The sequence below is a fragment of the Peromyscus maniculatus genome, chromosome 8 (assembly GCF_049852395.1).
Source record: "Peromyscus maniculatus bairdii isolate BWxNUB_F1_BW_parent chromosome 8, HU_Pman_BW_mat_3.1, whole genome shotgun sequence".
NCBI lineage: Eukaryota > Metazoa > Chordata > Mammalia > Rodentia > Cricetidae > Peromyscus > Peromyscus maniculatus.
In genome coordinates this window covers 72,384,145-72,409,988 of record NC_134859.1, presented here as the reverse complement: position 1 = coordinate 72,409,988, position 25,844 = coordinate 72,384,145, and the positions used below count along the sequence as shown (strand labels likewise).

The 25,844-nt window shown below is 41.5% G+C and overlaps 1 protein-coding gene across 9 annotated transcripts in view; it reads right to left on the bottom strand.

Annotated features, from left to right (window-relative positions):
- The window catches only part of Bcas3 (BCAS3 microtubule associated cell migration factor), a 502,165-nt gene that overhangs the window by 259,652 nt on the left and 216,669 nt on the right, over positions 1-25,844 (bottom strand). For all 9 annotated transcript variants that reach the window (XM_016001738.3, XM_042282536.2, XM_006983187.4 and 6 more), the window contains 2 exons: positions 8,519-8,619; positions 4,466-4,662 (listed from right to left, as the gene is read on the bottom strand). In XM_016001738.3, the coding sequence (XP_015857224.1) occupies positions 4,466-4,662; positions 8,519-8,619 (298 nt within the window). The remainder of the gene's footprint in view (positions 1-4,465; positions 4,663-8,518; positions 8,620-25,844) is intronic.

The window sequence follows — 25,844 nt, the reverse complement described above, 5'->3', positions numbered from 1 at the left end:
CTGGCATGGAAACTGTCACTTCCTACAACAGACCTTAAATCAGGAATACTGGAATGGCTTAATCCATTAAAGAACCATACATTCTAAAACCAGACGAAAAAGGAGCTACAGTCCTGAACACCTACACAAGGCCAAAGCTCTAAACACATGACATTCCCACCGTACCAGGCACACTCTAACTTATTAACTTGTGTTGTTCAGTGGATTAAGAAAGGAGTTGAAAAGGTAAAACTGGAGTGAAAAAAATGAATAGAATTGGAAAAGAAAGAAAATACTTTACAGTGAAAATTCTGGCTTTTCCAAAGCATACATATGAACATTTCATGAACGGCATCAGAGCTGCGTACAACAGAAGACAGCAATGATACAGCCTGGCTGTTCTGGAACTCTCTCTGTAGACCAGGCTGGCCTTAAACTCACCGAGATCCGCCTGCCTCTGCCCCCCAAGTGCCACTATATCTAGCCATAATTTAAATATTTAAGACACCGTCATGTTGTCATTACTGTTATTTTTATTAACAAGGATAAGAGAGGATAGCCAGGCTGTGCTGTGCTGCAGGAGTCAACCAGAGCAGCTACGAAGCAACTTCCATACGATTATCAAATACTATATAATAATGAATTTAGGCCTCAGCAAAACTAGTTTATTACATACAATATGAAGGAGCTCAAGAAGGATAATGTATAAATGCTGAGTCTCCAGTAGCTTTAGAACAAATACTATTAAGACAATAACTACAACTGAAAGTTCTAAGTCCCAGGCAGTGAGAGGGAACAATGTATGCACTTCTGGTAATTCACACAGTGAGATTTTTACTGAATATTAACACTATGCATAATGTTATTACAGGAGCAAGTTGAAATGAAATGTAAAATATGAGGTATGTTTGCAGATACAAACTACTCATGAACTGCTACTAAGGAAAACTAAGGTTCAGAATGAGATGTCAAAGGTAATAAAAGTGCAGGAAGACAAGAGGATAGTAGATGTAGTCAGTGACAGCAGCGTATGTGATGGTGGCCAATAAGATCACACTCTATAGTGACATGGCTATCACAGTTTGTGCAAGTTGACAATAGAATGTTCATGCAACAACACAATCATCACACAATTTCTCACTAAGTAATGCACGACTGTGCACATCAGACAGGCTTCTCTTGGAACTAGGCAACATCTGGATCTGTTCAGCTATGCAGACAAGGCTGGGCTTGAAATCACAGAGATCTACTGCCTTTGTGCTGGGATTAAAGGTAACCATACCCTTAGGATTAAAGATAACTGGGCAACCATGCCCAGTACAAAACCAACCTTAATGGTATCACATGGGGAAAAAGACAGTGAAATCAACACAAAGGATGAGCTGAGATTTAAAAAGAAAAAAAGTCCTTCATAATTTTAAAGAAAAGGTCCCATGTCCTGCCATCTGACCACCGAGGCCAGAGGGACACACCCAAGAGGAGAGCAGCTGAGCCAGCTTGGAGAACTGAGATACAGGGACTACTGACTAGCTGCTAGACTGAATCATAATGGACACTGAAGGATGACAAAATTAAAACATGCATGTCTCATTAAAGCCGGGTCTTCTTCTGTAAGCCAGGCTGGCTTTAGACCTTCCTACTTCAGCCTCTCGAGTGCTGGGAATACAGGCATAATTGGCTAGAAGTTCAAGTCTTCAGCAAGACTGTAAGCAAGCCTATTTGTTCAAACCCTAAAGTACAAATTACAAATACAATCAAAACAAATATATAAACTTATATCTGGGATAAATATATTTAATATCAACAAACAATGCAACACTCTAGTTAATCAAGCGTAAGCAATTTAAAGTTAGATTAAAACAATACTAGGAACTCTTTTGTATTTAAAAAGGAAGGGGTCTTTAAGAAAAACCAAAAGAATTTTGAAAATGTAGAGTTGTTTCAAAAATAAATTGTTATAAAATATTAGGAGGACTATACCTGAGATAAGATGCCCAGTGAAAGCTGCATGAGAGAAGAGGGTGGTATATGCACATAGGATGCTTTCATATGACAAAAAGCTGGGGCTCCAACAGCACCTGGTGATGGTGACTAGGGAAAAAGTGGTAGGATCTTGTGCATTTCACAGAGAGAATAAATAGTTTAGAGACAAAGGTCTCCTGCTTTAAAAGTTTTACTACTGATATATAATCATGTGATGCTGTAAACAGGAATCACTAAAGGATAGCTTTGACTACTTAAGTTAGCCCATGTTTAATAACCAGCAACACTGAATATGGTCCAGCAGTCTATATTCACTGTCTGATGTCTTGGGGTCATGCTTAAAAATTGTAACAAAATGAAGTTCAAGATGGAAGTCACTGAAAGCAAACTAAGCTCACAGAAAGATGAGCACTAAACAGGGGTTGAAACCAGGGCTTAGGAGAAAACGTCATCCTTAGGAAGCACACTAAAACTACATCAAGGCCTGAGGATGCAGCAGCGTGGCAGAGCAACTGCCCACCATGTACAAGGCCCCAAGTTCCGCCTTTACCACTACGGAAGGGAGGAGGGCGGGAGGAGAGGGAAGGAACAAAACAAGGGAAGAAAAGAACAAAACACTTAGCTAAGCTAGCGGTACATGTTTAAAATCCAAGCATTTGGAAGACGGGAGAGGAGGGATCACAAGTTCAAAGCCAGCCTGAGCTGTATAGCCATAAAATGTCAATAAAAAGAAAAATTAAGCATTGGTGGAGCAAAAGCAAAACCATAAAAATAGAAGACTGAGGATCTTATTGAAAGCATAGATGGCCCATAAGGGAATAAGGTTTCAAATTTCCAGATATATTCTGGGATAGAAATAGCATGACTCCATGAACATGTGACAGGACAAAAGCGATGTGAGGAATGAACCTAGGCCGGGTGTGCTACATCACACCTATAACCCCGGCATCCAGCAGGAGGCTGAGGCAGGAGGACAATCATGGGTTCAAAACCATCTTGACTACACAGTGAATTCCAGAACAACCTGGGCTGCAGAATCAGAACCAGTCACTAAACAAACAAAATTTTAAAAATTAAGAAACAAAAGAAACCCTGGATTCTGGCTTTAGCAGTAGATCTGAGGAGTCAGAAAGGATTGGGAATGACAGAAAGAGTTTCTGTCCAGACAGTGAAATGGTCAATGCCCTCTGGACACCACCACAAGAAAAGTCAGGTGGGCAAGTGGCATCATTTACATCCCAGCCCTTCTAGGAAAAGTTCCCAGCTCCAAACCGAGTGCCTGGCATGCACACAAAAACTACGTCCTGCCTTTAAAGAATGAAAAAATTTCTGAAAGCCTAATCTAGCCAGGCAACCATTTTGGTTTGGTTTAGTTTTGAGATTAAACCAGCTCTGTTGAGTACTATGATTAAAGGCATGCACCATCATACCCAGCTTGGTTTTTGTTATTGTTTTATTTTTAGAAATTTTTATAATTTTTTTATTTTATACACATTGCTGTTTTGCCTGTGTGTATGTCTGTATGAGGGTCTCAGATCCCCTGGCACGGGAGTTACAGACAGTTATGAGCTGCCATGTGGGTGCTAGGAATTGTACCCAGGTCCCCTTGAAGAACAGTCAGTGCTCTTAACTGCTGCGCCATTTCTCCAGCCCTGGTTTTGTTATTCTTTTTTTAATTTTTATTGCTGTTGACAAAGAATAAAGGTATATTTCATCGTGTGATTAGAATATAATTTCCCATAATTTTATTTTTAAAAACATACAATACATAATAGATATCTAAAAATTTTGCAAAGGATGTACTTATGGCCTTGAACTCACAAACCACCCATCTTAGCCTCTTGAATGCTGGGATTAAAGATGTGTGCAATTATACCCCATCAGAGGTTATGAACAGATTGATTTTTTCCTGATGGAGGTTGACTGAACTCAGCCTTAGCCGTATAAGGAAAGCCTTCAGCACTCAGCCATATCCCAGTCCTAGAAGTCTTTTAAAAGAAAAGACAAGTAAAATGGAGATTGTATCACATTAATCTCAACCCCTCAGTATCTACTGGTGTCTCTTAGACAGACAAATTAAATGCTATGCAAATGCTAGACTCCAAAAATTCAAAATGAAAAACATACATTTTAGATATGTATATAATTCTGACATATAAGAAGTAGAGAGTACCTGGGAAGACCCAGGCCACAAATTACAAATGAATCTCACTAACACTCCATCTTGCATGATTCAAGGTAATGAGAAAGGCACAGGTGAGAAAAGATGAGGAAAGGCCCATTCAGCATATGAACAAAGACGCATAAACCTCTGTTATTAGCAAAAAGGCATTTCAGAAGGATTGGTTGCATATGCTCAGCCCGAGTGATGACAGGTAACATGGAGTCAACACCAGGATTCTGTGTCAAAAGGAGAAATGTGAACACTGCACAGGACACATGTTTCAAAGGAAGACTTCAATCCTGTCTTGCAAGTAACCTCCTGGTTCTAATCTCTTCTTACCTGAGACTGTTGAGATCTAGATCATCTGTATCAAAATCCAAGAGTGGCTGTGGTGTGTCGCTAGGTCCATGAGATTGCAACACAGACGAACTAGATGATATGACCGTAGTCTGGCCTGAGGGGTGGATGGTTTTAAACTGGAACTGGGGACCCATCCACAGGCGTCTGTGGGGTCCAGTGTGTGTCACAATTTCAACCTGAAAAAGAGACGGAATTGTGGTTTTGATGTATTGTGCCCTGCAGAGGTCACTTCACAAGCCCTGCACCTCTTCTTAAACCCACTTTCCATTTTAGTGAAGTAAAGACAGACAAAGTGCCTGAACCAAAATACGATCACAATCATCACGTACATGGACATTCCTGTTCTTACAGGGGAATTAATTTAGTTCCCAGTACATACAACCGGCGGCTCAAATGGCTTAGAAGTCCAGGTCTAGGGGTGCAGCACTCCTTTCTGAACTCTCAGAGAACCCCAATACACATAGACACATACACATAATTTAAAGTAAAAATCTTAACCCAAATTGCTTCCTGCAAGAGATGTAGTGTAACAAAAGTCCCAATATCAGGGATGAGAAGACCTCTTTTGCGTTGTTGGTCAGGGTTGTCAAAGACTCTTAAAACATTATAGACTGCTGCTATTGCCCTTGCTTATGCCCCAAATGAGGAATGCAAGTCCCTATTGCTGAGGATACCATGCATTTCAGACACAGGAGCCAGAAGACTCTAGTGGATCTGACCTGAAAGCCTCCTACCTGGGAACTAGCTTTCATGATAGCAGAATTTGCCATGCAAGCTTCCAAAGGAGGGAAGCAAACCAGCTCTGGCGCCGATGAACCACAATGAACAGCAAGGTACCAAACACTCAGGGCACAACAGCAGTCTGTGTGGTAAGCAACAGCTCTCTAATTTGACCAAGACCTGCTCAACAAGAGGAAAGTCACTCTGTACTGGAACCCTAGCTAACTACTGGAGACTAATATGGTAATGGATCTTGGAGAAGAATCTACAGCCTCCACTTTACTAAGATAAATTATATATAGATATGTATGTATATATATATATAATATATATAAATATAGGTATAATCTACCTATATTCTCAAGAGCTATCATTATGTCCACAGATTAGTTCTTACCCTTCATCATCTCTTTGAAACAGATAGAGACCATTACAGAAAACTATAACCAATCAAAATGCATAGCTGTGGAGCCCAGTCTCAATGAATATACCTCCAACATATCCCTACATCTAAGTCTCAGGGATGATTGTGGAAGAGGGGACAGAAAGATTTTAAGAACCAGAGAGACACGAAGTTTGTTGTGAGATCATGTCTCCTAGAAATATCTAAGAATTTATACCCATGAAGTCTCACAAACATGGCTGCCTAAACACAATTGAACAAAAAAATGTTCCCAAGAGACATGCCAATAGGGGAGGGGACGTACTCACAGAGCCTCAGCCACAGACAAAGACCTGCAGGCAACTAAGGGATGCTGAGGGGAAGAAACAGTCTTTCCCAGGAGAGGGTACACAAACTGGCTATCCAATAACAAATGGTCAGCCTTGAAAATACACATAGAATGTTATACTGAGAAGGCTGTAACCATCTATTTAGGAATAAACACACACACACACACACACACACACACACACACACACACACCACCACCACCACCACCACCACCACCACCACCATCACCACCACCACTACAACGAAATAAAGAGAAAAAGACCATGAATTTTAAAGGAAATGGGGAGGAGGTTGCACATAGAAGAGTTTGAAAGGAGGAAAGGGAAAGGGGAAATTATGTAATTACATTATAATCTCAAGAAAAATTTAACCCAAAATTGTAGAAATGTACATATATCAACATACACACAATATTTGCACCATATTGTGTATCTAAAACACAAAAATTCTATGAAAGCAAAAGGGATTGTAGAGTTGAAAACCTGAGTCGTCGTCGACCCCATGGAACTAGCATCAGCTCCTTAGGGACTGACTGCCTTTGCAAACCCAACAAAGTCAGTATTTACTACAATGTGGGCACGCAATGGGAGCAACTAAAAGCAGTTCTTTCAAGCTCTTGAAAAATGTGCAGTTGTTCTTGGCTCTACAAAACCAAGATAAGGTCCCAAATAATTTCACAAATGAAGCTGCTTTCCTTGTATAATACAATAGTATATTTATGTTGCTTCCAAATGTTCTCACATCTACTTTTTACATAATTTTTCAAGATTTATCTTTATTTATGTGTTATGTATCTGTGTGAGGATATGTCACATGTGTGCAGATGCCCAGGGGGTCCAGATGATAGCATGAGATCCCTAGGAGCCAGATTTCAGGCATCTGTGAGTCCCCCAGTGTAGGAGCTGGGGACTCCATGTACTTAACCACTGAGCTGTCTCTCCAGCCCAAACATCTATTTTTCAATAAAGCAGCTATTATGTTTTCTTTCATGTAACTGATACTTGATCAAAATGTTTTCTGAACTGTCATAAACATTGACAAAGCGTTTTACACACAGTAAAACAGTAATTCAGAAGTTTTATAAGCATCACGCTCCACGGAAGGGGTGGAACGCTGCCAGGATGATACTCAATACTATGAGAAAAAAGAGACGGAAGACAGGGGGACCCTGGAAAGGACTCTGCAAACGATCCTTTTGAATAACAGCTTGTGCAAATCTTCAGCAAAAGTCAACTATACTTCCCCCAGCCTTGCCGGTGCTGTATCCACCTCTGTGCAAAAAGGCTTCCCACGTGCCTTGAGTCTTGCCCTCATTCTTTTATATTTAATTACATTTCTCAGATTGCAGTGATTAAGTCTTAACAAAACACAACTGACAAGGTTCACAGAGTGCAAAGGCGTGTGTGAGTTCGAGAGGGCCCAGGCATGCTGGTCTGGGAAGGATATTCACATGCCCACTAATGACAGGGAGAAAACACTTAGATCAAGGACAGTGATTTCGGATTCTCAGAGTTGCATTTGGCAATGTAAATTAGGCCACAGATAAAGCATTGTGTGTATTTTAAGCTCAAAACCATCAGTGTCACAGAGCCGAGAGGTAAACATATGCCTGTGCAGCTTCACTGAGGCGATAGCCAGATGTTGCAGTACCCTGCTGCTGTTGTGTGCAGGACAAACATATTGCATGCACTTTCACCCTGACAGCACACATTACCGCTTCTTCTGAAGAGAAGCTAAGTGAGGGACAGCGGGTTCTTTGCCAGCACTCCTGGACAGAACTTGTGCACAGTGGGTTTCTTTTATCTGGATATTACCAGGAGAGGAAGGACCTCAGCATGTCAGGAGATGGACCGTCATTTACAGAGCATCCTGTGAGCATTGCCGGGGTGTTGGAATAAACACACACCAAGCAGGAATGGTTTGTTCCTCCAGTTTCTAGAGCCACTGCAGCTTTTCAGGCTACCCTCCCTGAGAACATCTCAACGGGTCCCACTTCTCTGAGGCACCTGTCTGATAAAAGCTGCCAAATGGGTAATGCGAGACAGGTCATTAACCTCACCAAATGATGTCAGGCTGGAGGCAGACACGACAGCATCTATAATGAAGTCACTGTAATCGGCCCACTGTGAAATCTGCCCAAGTTGCTTTGAAATGAGAGCGCTTCACTTGAAGACAGAGCCACATAGTAAGGTGAGGGGTGACTGGGAGAAGCTGTTTCAGGAATGGCAACCAGTAACAGCGTGGCCTGGGTGAAGCCTGGAAAGGAATTCCAGCAGGAGCTAGCAGAAAGCAATGCTCAACTTGCCCAATGAAAGCATTTGGACATGCTGTGTGTCCTGCATCAAAGCACACATTTGCACAAGCACAGATAATATCAATGAAGGATATGTGTAAAATGTACAAGGAAAATATATGTGTGGATTCCTGGAACAATATTTCTAAGACATTCTTAATAAGGAAATACTCATAACTCACAAAGAGTTACCAATTATCTCCATTTTCCTACAAGGAAAAGAAAAGAATAAACGCAGATTTCCACGCTCCCTTATTGCAATAAACCCCAAATACCCGAGTTTTACCTGGGAAAGCCATTCTTCATCTTCCTGTCCACTATGGTCGGAGGCTAAACTGTCATAGGACCCATGGCGAGTAACGGGGCCAGGACTTCCAGGGGGAAGCGCTACAGAAGAAGAAGGGGAAAAAAAAACAAAACAATTTAAACCTCTCCAAACTGTGCAACAGAAAGACAGATGAGAACAAAATCAGCTCAAATAGATAACGTAACATAAACCACGGGGCAATTCAAGAACCAATGATCAAACAAGTTCTTAGAAAGCTCTCCAACTAGCAGTAAACTGGCCAGGCTGTTGGCAAATGCTATACTCAGCTACTCAGGAGGCTACAGGAAGAAATCTTATCAGGGTTAGCCTGGGCAACAGTATGAGGCTTCATTAAAAAAAAACAAAACATCTGGTCAGTGGTGGCACATGTCTTTAAACCTAGCACTCAAGAAGCAGAGGCAGGCAGATCTCTGTGAGTTCAACACCAGCCTCGTCTATAGAGAGAGTTCCAGGACAGGATCCAAAGTTACACAGAGAAACCTTGTCTAGAAAACAAACAAACAAACAAAATCAAAACTCAAACAAAACAACTCTAGAAATTTAGCAATGAGATCCCTAGGAAAGGAATAATGAATCCATCTGAACACCCAAAGTTCACCGAGGAGGTAGCAGACCTACCTGCTAGGTTACCTATAATGGATTCAAAGAACCCATTCATTATTTATATCTACAGTGAAGGCATAAAAAGGCATGATGTTTGAGAAACACTTTCAATCGATGAAAAAAATCATCTACTCAAATATTATCTTTCTCGGCTATTCTGGGTAATTTCTATAATCCTCTAGTACTCTGATACAGGTGAAACTAGTCTATATTCTTCTACAAAGAGAACCTCTAGTTAGGAAAAGCAGTAAGGTGCTTTGTTCATTTACTAGTGTGCGTTGGTTTGCTGGAAACAGATTTTACGCAGGCCAGGCTGCCTCAAAGTCACTATGCAGCTGAGGCAGGGTCTCACTATGTAGTCCTGGCTGGCCTTGAACTACAGAAATCCTCCTGTCTCTGCCTCTTGAGTGCTGGGGTTAAGTGGACACACTATCAAGCCCAGCCTTGACTTTGAACTTTGCTAGGATTAAAGCTCTGCACCTATGCTAGCTTTCTGGAGTGCTAGGATCCAACCCAGGGCTTCCTGCATGCAGGGCAGGCACCCAAGCAGCCCACATGCTCCTCAGCCCAAACAACAAAATGTTCTAACATTCACTGAATTCCAACAGTTACTCAAATGCTGCATCTCCACAACCTCAGATACAATCAGTCCTGATGTCTATGAATTCCCTCCATCCCTATTTTTAAAGCACTTTTAAGTTCTCGGTAAAACTGGGCTGAATGCACAACTCCCCAGCCCCCCACCTCCCTTCAGAGGACACAGAGCAAAAGAAAAGACATGGGATGAAGGAGTGGGAACAGGGTGAGCAGTGAAAAGTCATGGCTGTAACAGGAAACATCATCATTTCCGCTACCAGAGATATTTGTAAATACATCTACACCCCAAATATCCCTAGCACAGACTACTAAAAAAGAAAAAAAGCATTTTAACTATTCTTTTTTTTTTTTTTTTTTTGTGGTTTTTCAAGACAGGGTTTTTCTGTGTAGCTTTGCGCCTTTCCTGGAACTCACTCTGTAGTCCAGGCTAGCCTCGAACTCACAGAGATCCGCCTGCCTCTGCCTCCCGAGTGCTGGGATTTAAGGCATGTGTCACCAATGCCCGGCACATTTTAACTATTCTTAATACAGATTCCATGAAATGCTTAATACATACATCCATGAGCAGTAAAGGCAATGCCAATCTTATTTGAAGATGCCAAGCTAAAGTAATGAAAGATGAAAATCATGGAAAAACAGATACAAACAAAGGAGGTGAAGTATGACCCAAGGCAAGGTTTATAAGACACAAGCCCACAAAAACAGTTATCTGAACTCATTTCAAGAAAAGAAATGGGACCTTATTCAGTGGTTATGGAAAGATATAAACATAGTGTCAAAATGTAAGATTTGCAATAGTCCAAACCATTAACTGCTGGTTCTTCAAAATCATGGTTCTCTAGCACAGGCACGTTGATATTTAGCATGAAACCCAAATGATCACAAAGCCACACAACTATGGCAAATGGCATCATAAATAAAAGAGTATCCTAACACATATCCATTATTCCAACATTATTTTGGGACAAATTCTGGGATGTACTGTAAAGATGGTAAGTCAACTGGTGTTTCCAAAAGGCAGCCATTTCCAGACCACTCATCACCTTTGTTTGATTTTTAAATTCTTGCCACAGACAAAGCCAAGAGTAACTAACTCTCAATTCCCTCTCCTCCCTTAAATTAGTATTCAAAAAAAGATGGGGTAGTCATGTCTATGGCTATGAGTCCAATCTCAATCCAAGAAGGCAGAGGCAGAGGATTTCATGTTCATGCCAACTTGGGCATTAAAATACTAGTCCAAAAAACAAATCAGAAAATGCCATTAAAAAAAAAAAACCCATAACAACAAAAAGGTAGACTGGGTGACAGCACATGCTGTGAGGAGCAGATGGGAATAAAAAGATTTTAATGAAGTGTAACGAGTCATGTGGATATCTGCAGACAAAGCATTTCCCAGGTAAAATGAAGTAAACTAAGTACAATGATTTGAGTAGTCAAGCTAGAGTCATGTGATGGGGTGACTATACAGCATTAAGCAGGAGAGTAAACTATCTTTCCACAAGAGAATAAAACCTAATGTGAATTATCAGAGACTGTGTGGCATACAGTCAGAGCTCTCTCAGAATAAGCACTGAAAAAAATTTCAAGTGCAAGGCTGCAGTTTTGTTTCTAGAGTAATTGACAGCAACAGATGTTCTTCATGTTCTAGAACTTCATAAAATTGTGGCCACGATGGAGGCGAGGACGGTCTCAGGAGAGGATGGAGTGGAACTATGGCCGGAACAACACTGGTCTTGAGCTGGCACTTTATTGGCTTGCTGCACTCTTGTTATCTGGTTGTGGGTATGCTTGGAATTTCCCACAGGAGTGGGAGGCGGGTGAGGAAGTGGGGTGGAGGAGGAGCCTCTCTGTCCTCATCTGCTTTACACAGGAAGTAGTAAATATTCCAAATATACAACACAGAAATGAACTCTTTGTATATGTGAAATAGTGACGATAAATAAGTCTCCTTTAAACCACCAGAAGGAAAAAAGAAGACAAGAAAAGGAAATCTGGAATTTAAATGATGGACTCTTCCATGGAGATTCAGAACGGCCTTCTGCTCACTAGGTTCCTAATTAAGATGCTCTGGCAGTACCAGAAGACGGAAAAATTAAAGTGTAGGAGAACTATCTTCCATATTAATTGAATAGCTTTCCTTTCTCCCCTATATTTATTGATGTTTTAAACTTTCTCTAATTCTAGTATGTAGAGTAGTCTATATTCACTGTCTCAGGGAGGGAAAAGACATACCAGGTCACAGGGAAGAACACATGCAAACTTTCAATCTAGCAGGATGAAAATAAAACCAAAAAGGGCATCTGATTGAAGCAGAATCTATACGCTTTCCAGTCACTCCTTAGAATTAGAAGTGAAACAATCCTGCTGAGTGACAGGCACCGAACGTGGCAGTGAGGGGACAGGATCGCAACTACTCCGTTAAAGCTGCATCGTCCTGAATAGAGTTCAGGAAGGGCAGAGCATCTGGTACATGTGCTACAGCAGCAGGCAAAGTTCAGAGGACCACAAGACAGGAACAGAGACAAAAATGGAAGCTAGGGCAGCCTGTGTCCACCAATAACCAATAATCTCATCAGGAACTAGGTCATGTACTTGGTACCAATGAGAATAAAATGTCCCCAAATATATTATGTCAGACTATTTTACACAAAATTTAGATGCAATATTAGAAAGATATCAATGATTTTCTCACAATTCTAATAATATAGGCATAAACTATAAATCAACTATTTAATTTTATTTATTTATTGTTTTTGGTTTCTCAAGACAGGGTTCCTCTGAGTATCCTTCAATGTCCTGAAACTCACTCTGTATAAAAGGCTGGCCTCAAATTCAGAGATCCATGGACTTGTGCCACCTGAGAGCTGGGATTAAAGCCATGTGTCACCACTGCTCTGCAAAGAACTATTTTAATTTTAAAAGGAGAGTTTTTGTTTGATTAATTTTTATATGTAGTTGTGTACCTGAGTGTATGTATGTGAGCCCCATGCATGCAAGAGCATGCCCAGGTGAGAGGAGGGTTACAGATCCCTTGGAACTAGAGCTACAGGCAAACATGAGATGCTACATAGGTGCTGGGAACTGAACCCAGGTCCTCTGCAAGGCAATAAGCAATCTCGACAGCCCCCCAAATAAGAATATTCTTGATTCTAATTAAATAAAGTTGTATATCTTGCAAACCCAATTTGAAAGAAACAAGATACATACCAGCTACCTAAAGAAAAACTGTTAGCATTTTTTACAACATCAGCCTTTTTATTTTTGAGATTTATTTAGTTCATGTGTAGGAGTATTTTTGCCTGTATGTCTGTATGTGCACCACGCATGTGCCTGGTACCCACGGAGGTGAGAAGACTCCGATTCCCTGGAATCACAGTTATGGCTGTGAGCCACCACAGGATGCTGGGACCTCTAGTAAGGCAGTGATGCTGTTAACCCTAGGGCATCTCTCCAGTCTTTGCTAGCTGGTTGTTTGTATCAGCTCTTTTTAGGTAATTGACAGAACTGCCAGAGTAGAGGAGAAGGAACGTCAAGATGTAAAGCTCACCGTCTTTACCCCCAGCGTTTGCTACAGGAATTTACAGTGCACCTTATCAACTACATGCAAGAGAAGCACAGTCGATTCACTTTAGAATAGCACTTGAAAAATACTGTCTCCACACGCAGACATTTGATAAACAGAGAATGCCAGAAACAGGATGAACAGACCGTTATACCATACGGTAACTGAATCAGAATGTTTACAGCCTGTGTTCTCAGGGAAGCAGATATGAAGAGACTGAGTAAACAACAGCTTAAAAACAACAACAAAAACCCACCTAGTGTATTTTGCTGTCAGAGAGTGATATATGAGTGTACCTATGATTGCTTGTAGGTATATTTGTATTTCATGTGTCACAGGGCAAATAAAATAAAACACATTTGTCAAGTGCTGATCTCTGCAAAATACTGTCAATCTCAGCCCAGAGTGCTTCCACACTGATAGAACAAAGTAAGTAAAATTAAATTGTTTGGTAACCATGTCCCTAAGTCCAACACCCACATAAAATTTCTCAGTAGTCAAAGAATATGTTCTGAATTCTATGAACACTTGGAATAATCTTGGTTTTGATTTCTGAGGTGTCTTCTGTAGCCAACTATAAAGATCAGCATGCACAGAATTTTTTTCGTATCTAAAGAAAACTGAAAACACTACCTTCCATGCTGTTAACTCTGTCATGAAGCATCAGGCTCTACTAGTCACCATTACTAACCAACAGTCACCCACGTAACATTCCAACTCCACCTCTGAGTTCCGCTAAATCCCTCCTTCACATGTATGATGTAGTCCGGTTCTAAAAGCAAGTCATTACTACCTCAGGGGGATGCAAATTCCCTGCCACACACCTGCCGACCAAAAGACAATAATCCTTTCATTTCATAGAATCAAATGGTTTGAAAACTCTCCCCAAAGAAAGACCTAAATCTCAATAACTTAAGTCCTTCATCAGCAAAAGTACTCTGTGCCAAGGAAGATGCAGGGAAACTTTAGCACTACCACGAGTGTTCTCTATATGAGAGCAGGAGGAGAATGGGTCCTCTTAGTGCACTGGGTGTGTTTTGCAAGTATTCAGGAGAAAGTTGGATATCTTAAAAGAAATTAAAGGGGCCGCTCGTGGGGGGCCCAAGTCCTTCTGATCGAGGCCCAGAAAAAAAAAAAAAAAAGAAATTAAAAGGACATAGGTATTGCTTCAAGATGGAAAACAAAAAGTATGGTTGTATCTAAAACCAGTGCAATTAAATAAATGAAAGATTTGCAATGTGTAGAAAAGTTGAAAGGTCAAGAACACATGAGTCACAAAATGGACAATAAAGCAAAGAGTAACCCATAACAAAATATGCAGTGAGTAGCTCTAGCTTGTGACATCAGCGAAAGGAAATTCTGCTTTGGTCAGTTAGGGTTTTTCTGGTATTTTTTTTTCTTTTTTTTTGTCTGTTGTGTGTGTATGTGTGGCAACAATAAGAAAACATCTCAAGTGTGGCTCCAGAAGCTTAGAAAACACAGCTGGTCAACCACAGCAGTGACAGATGCCCAAGTCTGGCTCCCAACTTTCACAGATAGTAAAAGGCTTTTCCATGTCCTACAACTAATTGTAACGAGACTGAGATCCGGGAGGGTGCTGATCAAATCCAACCATGCTCACCTGCACTGACCTCGCTCTCCAGGTGAAAGAGCACTAGCTACTTTAAAGCTATGTTGAAAACCTGAATGGAATTTAAATCCACTTAAGAACACACTGAGAAATTTTAAATCCACACTGTATGGGTCCGATGCACTCTTCGGAGGATAACCAGGAAGGTCAGGCTGGTGACTGAACTTTGTGAGGAATACCTAATACTCTTGAGACTCAGGACCAGAGTGCTTTCTTTCCGTACACCACAGACAATGATGAAAAGCAGCCTCACTGAAGTCTTCAGTGAGGACCTGAGAAGCCAGTAAAGTGCCAACAGTTTTTAGTCCTCTAGGTTATTTCAGGGAACAATGTGTCTTTTTCTAGCTACAGAGAACTTTTTGAATTCGATGACATCATGCTGCCTTGAATGAAACAGCTCCTGCTCCAGGTTCACCCAAAGGCCAACGGTGATAAACTCCCATTCAAGGACAAACTTTCACATCTATTTGGTTCTTATTAAAAGCAGCATTTCTGGAGCGAGCATACAATATGACAGCGCTCCAAACCGAACTCTGCTTCTGATGAGAAAGAAAGCATTTGGGACCTCAGGGAGAACCGGAGGGCAAATGCAGTTTCTTACTGTAGAAATGAAAATCTGCCTTTGAGAGCCAAGTCTCCAGAACAAACAACCCAACAGCAAAACGAACAAAAAAGTTCCCAATGAGCCAACCATCCCCGGGAGGGGAACACAACAGTAGTGACCAGACATCACACACTTAGACAAATTGTCATTTTATACCTATCAGAGGGACAGAAATTTGTTATTTTCAATGACAAGGGAAAAAAAGGAAAAAGTCACCAGCGGGGGAACGGGGGAATCACACACCAAAAATATCCGAAGGAATGGTTAGTATTAGAACCCAGGCTGCTGAGACACTGGAAGGGGGCGCCAAGGAGAGCACTGAATTTGACGGAGGCCCTCCTCACTGCGGACCTGTGTATTAGCAGGCATGCTTCCCAACAGCCCAACAGCAGCGAAACAGTACATCCAGGAACAAGCTTCTCCCACGTTTATATTAAATGGATCAATGATCTTCCCTGCACCCTGGCCCTGGGGTACCATAGATGTTCACTAATTAATTATTAAAGTTTTCTAGCATTCACTCATTGCACATCTCTGGTTTCACTTTCCTTTTCTTCCACATTCCCAGAAGAACAGTCACCAGCAATATATAATTAGAAGAATGACATGTCCTTATTGTCTATAAGAGAATACATTTCCCTGAATAGCCTTCAACTCCGGGTACATCTTATCCCTCTCTCTCCACTGTTTCCTCTTCCAGATTCCCAAAGTCTCCTTCCATCGCATGACTAAAGGACCTTTCATTTGTTATTCTTGTTGCCCTAGAGGTCATTTTACATTGTGTGTCTGGACAAGTGATATCTGGAGGCAGCCTGGCAGGGCTCACAATTTCGTTTTACTACTCAGCATGACCGTAAAGATCTCATAAAACGAAGAAAACAATAGAGCCTAATGGACTGGTATTCTTGGCCAGATCAGCAACTCCGCTGAGCAAAATTTCCAAACCCTCCCAATGTGCAACTTGGAATTGAATAAACAAGAGCATGGCAATGTCTTCAGGACATCTGCAACTAAAGTCCCAACTAGAAGGTTGTCCACAGTGCCAACTTAATATGTGCATCTGCAACTCCCCCGACAGCAAACTTCAGCAAAGGCACATTAATTCAACAAAGATAACTGGGAAGTAAGTCCACCCTGACTGCAGTAACTATACAGTCTCGCTTAGAGCTGGTGGAGTCTAAACAGCAACCCAAGACTGCATCCTCGTGTGCTTCTGCAAGCAGCAGGACGTCAGTGACACACCACTTACTTCCTGGGAGGTGGGGAGGATGATAGGGGACAGGGAGGACTTTTCCTTAAACAGGCTTTGGTACATTTGAAATGGTGAAAACGATGGACCTATCTAGAAGTAGGTATTTAGTACAGAGCTGTGGACTAAGAGAACTACAATGAATAGAGTCAGTCAAGCGAGGCCAGCCAAGGACAGGAACTGAAGAGCAATCAAGTGCACAGCGAGGGGTGACTGACATGGTGTAGGAAACCAAGTGACTCATGGTGTCTTCAGTCACGTGTCTCACTCATCTGATTAGGAGCAACAGGTTTTTCTAAGATAAGGTGCTCTTCTCCTTTTGTTTGTGCAACTGTCTACATCCATATCTACTTATTAATATTTCTACATTTACAAAAACATCACATATAAAACCAACTTTACTCACTGTTCAATCGTGGGATAGTGAAGAGTTTTAGCTGAGAGGAATGGTTACCTCTTGGAGGTAGAAGCACTCAGGCCTAAATTTTATGAACAATCATGAGCTGCATTTGGGCCTGGAGCCACTAACCTGAGATCTCAGCTACATGGGAGGCTGAGGCAGGAGGACTGCGAGTTCAAAGTCATCGTGGTCTACAGAGTGAGTTGCCTGGGCAACACAATGAGACTCAACTTCATAAAAAGTGATAGAAGAGGGACGAGTGGGATGGCTCAATGGGTAGAGGAGTTTCCTGCCAAGCCTACGATCTGATTCCACTACGGAGACTCATGGTGGAGAGAAGTGACTCTAGCAAGTTCCCTCAGACCTCCAGGAACACGCCACAGCATGGGCACAGGCACAGCACCACCACGGGCTGGGGGCGGGCATGGGTCTTTATCAAGATTTTGCTACAAAGAACAAACTCTTGGGATAACCTAGCACTTGCCTGGAGGAAACCCAGTGGCCTGGGGCTGATCACCATCACTACAAAACACACCCACAAAAACAAACAAATCAAAACAGAGCAGGGGACAACAAACTGAAAAAGAAGAGGGTGGGAAGCATTTATAAAAGCAAGAATCATTCTGCACAGAATTAATGCAGCTTCTTCTATGCTTTACTTGTTTATTGCCTAATACTACTCTAGGAAAGTCTAGATCATTATACAGCAGGAAGAACCTAAATAGACATTTTCTCTTGCCTAAGCAAAAAAGGCAAAGTTGTCTTGGCATGAAGAGAGAAACGCTTTTAGACCTGGAAGACACCAATATTTTCAGCCCATACATAGGAATGCATTTCTGAATCCTAAATAATCATTAAGTCTATACTACGTGTTCCCTTTAAGTCCAGACAAATCAGTTAAGAACACAGAAGCTCTCTCTGAAAGCAGAACATTTTCTAAGACTTGATTCTCTACTGTCACACAATGGCAGCCACTGGAGCTCTCCAAACCTCTGTATCCACCTCATCTGCAGTTCTAAATTTATCATCGATGCACAGTGAAGTGCTCACAGGGAAAGGCACAGAGAAAGCCTCCCCTCCCCCACTGTGTGCACATGCACACGCCAAACTTTCCCCGGGAAACGGAAACAGGGCAGGTAACAGATCCACACGACAATTTACGATATTTTGTGTATACTTGACCATTTCTATAATTAGTTTTCCAATCTTTATTTTTATGGAATGTTGGGGATCAAACCCAGGGCTTTGTGCATGCCAGAAACTAAGATGTATCCCCATTCCTAAAACTTTTCAAAAGTGTTTCAGATTTTTGAAAAGAACCTAGCTAATCCCTTCTCATGTGAAGACCGATCATCACCTTGACGCTTTTCTTGGCTACAGAATGAGCTATATGGACTAGCCTAGGTTATTCAGGGAGCCACAGTTCGAATAATTCAGAATGGCATCTTCTATGTGTGCCTTCGATGCCTCTGTGGGAAGGGCCCTATGCTCTGATGCACAAGCCAGCCCCGCCTGACGTCTGCCTTCTGTCCTCTGACAACCTTCTTTTCCCCTCCTCCTCCATCCCTCCTTTCCTGGTCTTTCCTTCATGTTCTCTGTCTCTCCTACATTTCTTTTTTCCTTCAGGGAACTTGAATTTTGGCTGAAATATTAGCCAAATATTTAGCATAATATGATTTTTTTCATTGTAAACTTCAAAAACATATGGAATGAAAATGAAAGCCATTTCAATCTCCCTCATTTGATGAAATGATTACAAAAATAATCACACAGAATCAAATGTTCTTCTGACACTTCAGAAGTTTAATGTTAAGAGTTTACTCATTTTAGGGTAAAGCTTCTGAGTCTTAAGGCCAACATCCACAGAACATTCTAGAAATTAGCCTTTCGGTACGAAAGGAAAACAAAACTCCTCACAAGTTACTAGGAGAATGAAGGGGATCGAAGCATAAAGACAGAAGAGGAACACTGAATTTGCATTTTAGATAAGAATTGATAAATAGTTTTTGCTCAGTACTTCAGAAAATGCACAGAATAGTAGAGATCTGAAAAGATGAAACCTGACACAGATACGTTCTTTGCGCTGCTGCTGCTGCTGCTGCATTACCACAGAGTGTCGTTGGCTGCCACACTCGGCTGTGTCTGTTATAAAGTCCTGGGAACTGTCAAAGCCAAGGACTTCAAAAGGAAGCAGGGACACACGGTTGACCACCATGGCTTCTAACAATAGCTACCATTACATCTCTTGTCTTATGGAAGCTACGAGATAAGCGTTTTAAAGGAGTAATCTCACTTATCTAACAATCCTACAACAGAGGGCTCATTAATTTCCAGTTTTAAAAGGAGGCAAGAATACAGCCAAGTTTTGAATGATTACTATCATTATCATTATCTTGGCATTATTAGGGGATGGAACCCAGGGGTTCCCTTCTGCTAAAAGTTCTACTGCTGACTTATAAACACTGACAAGCCCCCTAACACTAGTATCCCTAGGGATAAAGGAAAGTATGACTCTACTGTTTAAAATGTGTTACCTTTGACTCCACTATTTTATACTACGACATCATTAGCTAGATATCAATATTTCCCATTAGAACATAAAGGCAGAGAGTAATGAGAATCCCCTCCAGTGCCTGCGGAGCTATGTCCTTCACTGGGTAAGGTCCTGACTTACTTAAAGGTTTGTCTAATTCCATGTGTATGGTTGGTTGTTCTGCCCGAATGCATGTATGTGCACTATGTGCGTGCCTGCAGATGGCTGTGAGCGGCCACTTGGGTGCTGAGAAAAGAACACAGGTCCTCTACAAGAACAATAAATGCTCTTTTTTTGTTTTGTTTTATTTTTGTTTTTCCGAGACAGGGTTTCTCTGTGTAGCTTTGCGCCTTTTCTGGAACTCACTTGGTAGACCAGGCTGGCCTCGAACTAACAAAGATCCGCCTGGCTCTGCCTCCCGAGTGCTGGGATTAAAGGTGTGGGCCAACACCGCCCCGCAAGAACAATAAATGCTCTTAACTGCTGAGCCAGTGCTCCAGCCTCCTAGGTTCTGAATTTCTGTTTGAGGACAAGTTCAAGAATCTTGGGCAGAGATCATGAAAGTTCTTACGGTTGCAAAGGGGGTTTTCACTGCTTAATTATAAAGATGAGAAACCAGAGGCACAGAAACTACTAACTCGAGGAACCATTTAGGAAAACATGACCACCTCTTTCCAAATTTCCCACTCCCAAACAAAGGCCCTTCCCTCTGTGCCGAGTTGCACAAGAGTCGACACAAAAGTCGACACAAATTCGGAGCAAGCACAACTGAGCATGCGGGCCAGGAGCTGAGCTACAGGGTCCTCTTGGTACTTTCTGGAGTAGCAGGGAAGAATTAGTGTGCCATCGGTCAGAATAGTTTCACACAGCAGGAAAATGTTAAGTCATTTACAGGAGAGCAGCTACAAGAAGCTGCTCCATTATCGGCAAAGAGGTGTGGATGCTTATGTAAGACACACTGCTGGGAGGAGAGGTCTTTGCTGTAGCAAGATCCATAGTTATATGATTACATTCCCCATAGCTGAGAGCAGCTATAATTAATGGATTTCCCTCCTCCTCTTAATGCAGCCATTTGTCATTCAAAAACAGAATGCCCAATCAATTTTGATGTATTAGTAAGCAGTTTGTCAAACAGTGCTATAATCCAGTTAATATATTAATTCTTGTCATGGAGAGAATGCTAACAACTCTCAGGTTTTCTGTGACTGGTTTGGAGAGAAAAAAACCTGTGCTTGGGCTCATGGTCCTGCTGAAGCCATAACCACTCTTCTCTCTCTCTCCTTCCTACCCAGGTCTGTCTATGAACTCTGACCTGGGAATAAAACCATTAGCTATGCAGTGCTTTCCTGGCGGCTGCTCCAAGTTCACAGCACAAGAGAAACCTGGAGCTTTCCAAACTCCTCAGTGGGAGAGAGGGTCACTAGTGGCTGGGGCAAAAGTCTGGATTTTAAGAGTCAATAATCAATAACCAACACTCTCAAGAGCAATCCTGAGTCTATGATGGCTAATGACTCAATCCACTGACTGTATCTAAGACAGTGTGTATTTCTGTATCAGTCAATGCAAAACCAGAGTGGGAAATAAACCACTTCAAGAAAACAAAAAATTTTCAATTAGAATGAGAAAGTATAGACACAGAATACTGTTCACATTCCTCACATTAGGCTCCCACTGGCCCATTTCAGAATCAGCCAAGAGCAAGGGGAAAACTGGCCAGACTGACTTGGCACAAGGCTGTGTATTTGTGTAAAAACCTTTGGTGTAAACTCGTCCTCTGAACTATAAGACATCACATTGTTTTATGACGGCTGAGAAAGGTGCCCTATGTGACAGAAAAGCACACAATATTTTTCTGTGACCCAGAGGGCAGAGGTCACTTATTATAAATGGATAATGAGACCTAATGCAGTGCTCTGAGGATGGACAAAGAAAGGGTCTATCCATAGCCCCTGGTGGATTGCTTGTTCGGGCTTTTATTTCCTCTGCACACTTAATGGAGTCAAACAATTGACAGAAATTCTATAGAGAAGGCTGAAACTGAGAGAAATGGCTGTATTCTAGCTCTGACAGACACGTACAAATAGTGATCCTGAAATGGCGCCAGAGCGCCTGCTCCCACTAACAGAGCAGACGGCTGCAGCATTCCCCTAAATTCCCATTTAGTCATTTATTAGCAATTAACCTCACTGATGGAAGCGACGGCACGTCAAGCCGGGAGCCTGCCAACATCAACGCGTTACGTCACTGCAGGTAAGCCAGGCCCTGCAAGTAGGGTCCAGCCCTACATTTTTGGAGAAAATGGTGAACAGGTATTGCTAGTACCCTCTATTTCTAGCCTCCTATGTGCCTATGGCAGCAGGATCTATTTAAAAATTGTAAATATAACCGGAACAGAGTAAATGACATCATATGCACAGATCTTAATGGCCTACAAACTTCTGTATAATATTTTTTATCATAATCAATGTCTGTACCAGTTAAATCTGCCAATTCACTGTAATAAATATTAATATCATCAATGGAAAAAAGTCTACTCAGAACTATATTTGGAAAAATAGTAGGCCATCAAACACTCCAATATGACAGTGAGCTTCTGTAAGAAAACACGTGGGATTCTGTAACATTAACAGATACTAATAGGTTAGATGATTCTTTTTATAGACACCTTCCGTTTATTTCATTTCAGTTCCATAAAAAAGTAATGATAGGAATGTGATCTGCATATACAAAAATTATTCTGATGATCTGGGTAAAGACCTGGAAATAAATGAAAGCAGGTATGCTAAGTCCAGGGGTTGATATAATCCAAACTTTCAAATCTACATAATTCACAGCAACTATTTCATGCCATTTTTAGAATGGCAATCAACAATTTCACAAGCTATAGAACACACATATAGTCCAAATGAGGCCCTAGAGGTCTCAAACTTTAATTTCTTACAGAAAAACACCATTTCATGGAAATAATCTCTCTAGGAAATGGCACATGCCAACTGAAAAAGTTTCAATAGAGAAATATTCAAATGTAATACACTATTTGAGTCGATCTGGACAGGGCAGCATGACACACCCTATAGCCAACAATGGACTATAAATACTCTTTAAATAAGTCCTACATTACAAGTTTCCTCTACAAGAGAAAAACATTTTAGTCTTCCTTTTCCACCTCTCCCAGTGCTGGGCAAATATTTATAATGGACAATGCAAGGAAACATTGCTGAGTGCCTCCACCATCCTTGGTACATACCACAGCAGCAATGCAATCCAGGATGTCAGACTAATAGAACACGACATTGAGAGCAGCTCAGAAAAAAACTGCTGCATATTTAGCTGTTTTTCCCTGGCACTGACAATGTCAATCACAGACAAGTGATGTGAATGCTCTCACAATCTGTGTGTGTGTGTGTGTGCGCGCGCGTGCGCGCGCAGGGAGAACCAACCATTCTGTGTCTGGAGTACCAATGTTCACTCTACTGAACTGCAAAAACAGTGACATTAAAATTTACATGTAAGTTAGAACTGGAATGAAAAATCCTTTAAATGCTAAGGATTCTCTGTGCTGGGCCAGCAGAACACAATTTATTGGGGAATAAAGATGCTTAGACTCTAGTGATTCCTGACATTTTTTTTTTTAACTTGTATTAAGGTCCAAAGAAGACTAAAGAAAAAGTTACTGTGTCCTTTGGAGTAGTACACAAAGCTCTAATGTAAAGGTTAGTTTCAGCTTTGTCAAAGGAATACACTACAATGAAGTGAGTTTGATTTTGAAAGAAAAATAAAATATCAACAATAAATCCCTAATCTCAACAAAAAAATTTATTTTATATTTTTTATAAATTTATTTTATTTAGGAAGGTGTGTGTGTGTGTGTGCGCGCGCGTGCGCGCGCGCGCGCGCAAACGCACGCCGTGTGCACATATTTTTGGAAGCCAGAACAGAGAGTTGAATCCCCTGGAGCTGGAGTTACAGGCATTTATAAACTTCCTGATGTGGGTCCTGGGAATTGAACTCAGGTCCTCTAGAAGAGCACTAAGTGCTTTTAACCACTGAGTCATCTCTACAGCTCTACAATAATTTCAATAACATTTTCATCAATAATTTTATGTCCAAAAGAATATATATATTCTTGACTTTCACCTCTACTGACCTAAACAGCAAGATTACCATCTGCACATTTAATTTCAACATATAAATTCATCATATATTACACTTTTTAAAAATGATTAAAAATGGCAGTCTTCAATGGTTCAACAAGACTACTGACTCTGGTGCCATCTCACCCTGCACTGTGACATCCAGAGGAACTACTGGAATGTGATCCGGTCACCACGAACACAGAGGCCTCCACTGTCAGGACTCCCCAATGTGGCATTTTCTTGAACAGAAGGAGAAGCTACAATGATGAGGAACACAGAATGTGGGGGCTTTGCTTGCTTTGTCTTAAAGGTGGGTAGGAGTCATCAGGCTTTTCTCTCCTCAGCTGCGGCCTTGCTACAGTGTGGATCAAAGTGTTTACGGAGAACAGGGTATCTGTTAGGATGACTGGGGGTCCTTCTGGGCTGCTCTCTTCTCCCTGAGACAGTCTCTTTCCTCTTTCTATTTACATCACTCTTTCCTATTACTCTATCATTGCCGGAGTTTGTGCAAGTTTGCTACACTTTTTCAATGGCTCAAAAGACAAAAAACAGAAAAAAAACAACAACAACCACCACCCAAAAAACAAAACTGTAACATTTGTGAAGTTTACAGTAGGACTCTGGAGTTCAATTAAAAATAGTTTTAAAGGATATTTATCAAAGTCTTTAAGTTGGAAAATAAAGGGGACAATGATGTCCCCATCATTGCTGAGGACCAATCCCAGAGCCCAGCACATTGCAGAGAGGGTTCTACCACACGTCATGGAAAGCCCCTAGGTTCAAAGGTGATTTTAAACTTGGGTCAGTAAAACAAAACAAACACCCACAGCACCAGAAATAGTAAATGTGTGTTGCAGGAGTCAAGTATCCTTCCAAATGGCTTCTGTGAGGGGACTTACAGACAAGGAGTTTTCCAGAGGGGAAGTAAAGGCACTGTTTATACCACCACCACCAGTACCGCCCCTATTACACTGTATCCCAAATGTCCGAATTCTTCAGCTAGCAGCTTCGGTTACGTAACACACCAGCAGGCCAGTGAGTGTGTGTGTAAAACTTTAAAAGCCAGGCCCATCGGTACCATTCCATATAAAGAGACAACAGAAGCCAAACAGAGGTCCAGTTGGTAAAGGTGCTTAGGCCAAGCCTGCATCTTACAGGCCTGTATAGATGAAGATCTTGCCTTGTTTAAAAACTATTTGCCCAATCCCTATCCCTTTCTTCTAAGCATCCTGCTGCAAAGCTGCCAGAGGAGTGAGCTTTCTAAAACTGCCATCCAGTGGTGCTGAAGGGAGACTTAGGAGAAGGTAAGTGGTCTATACTGACCTACTATGTGCAGGGCCCTACGTTCAACACACACAGCAACTCGGATGGTGTCATCACCATGCATGAAAGCACTCGATGGATGGCTATCAGCAGCAGTAGTGAGTTTCATTAAACTGGACAAAAGTGTTAGAGGCAGCTAAAGTCACTGGTATCAAACAGCTTATGACTGGTATGAAAAATGAAGAGATGCAGCATGGTTTTTAACTTTCCTTTATCTTTTTAGATACTTCAGACTTACACTGTCAGCTAATCAGAAGTAACAGGCATCAAAACAACAAATGGAGCCAGGATCAGCTGAGTCAACAAGAACTCAATGATTAGGGGGTTTGCCTTTTATTGAGAAGTGATACTGAGCAGTGGTGGTGCCCGCCTTTAATCCCAGCACTTGGGAGGCAGAGGCAGGTGTATCTCTGTGAGTTCAAGGCCAGCCTGATCTACAGAGCTAGTTCCAGGACAGCCAGGGCTATGCAGGGAAACCCTGTCTCAAAAACAAAAAAACAAAAAAGGAAAGAAGTAATTAAAAAAAAAAAAAAAGCTCACAATTTTTCTTTGAAGTCATATATGCCACATTTGTCCTGTATCATCTATCAATATGATTTAAAAAACTGAAAATGGCAAATCTCTGCATCCTTTTCCACATCTCCCCC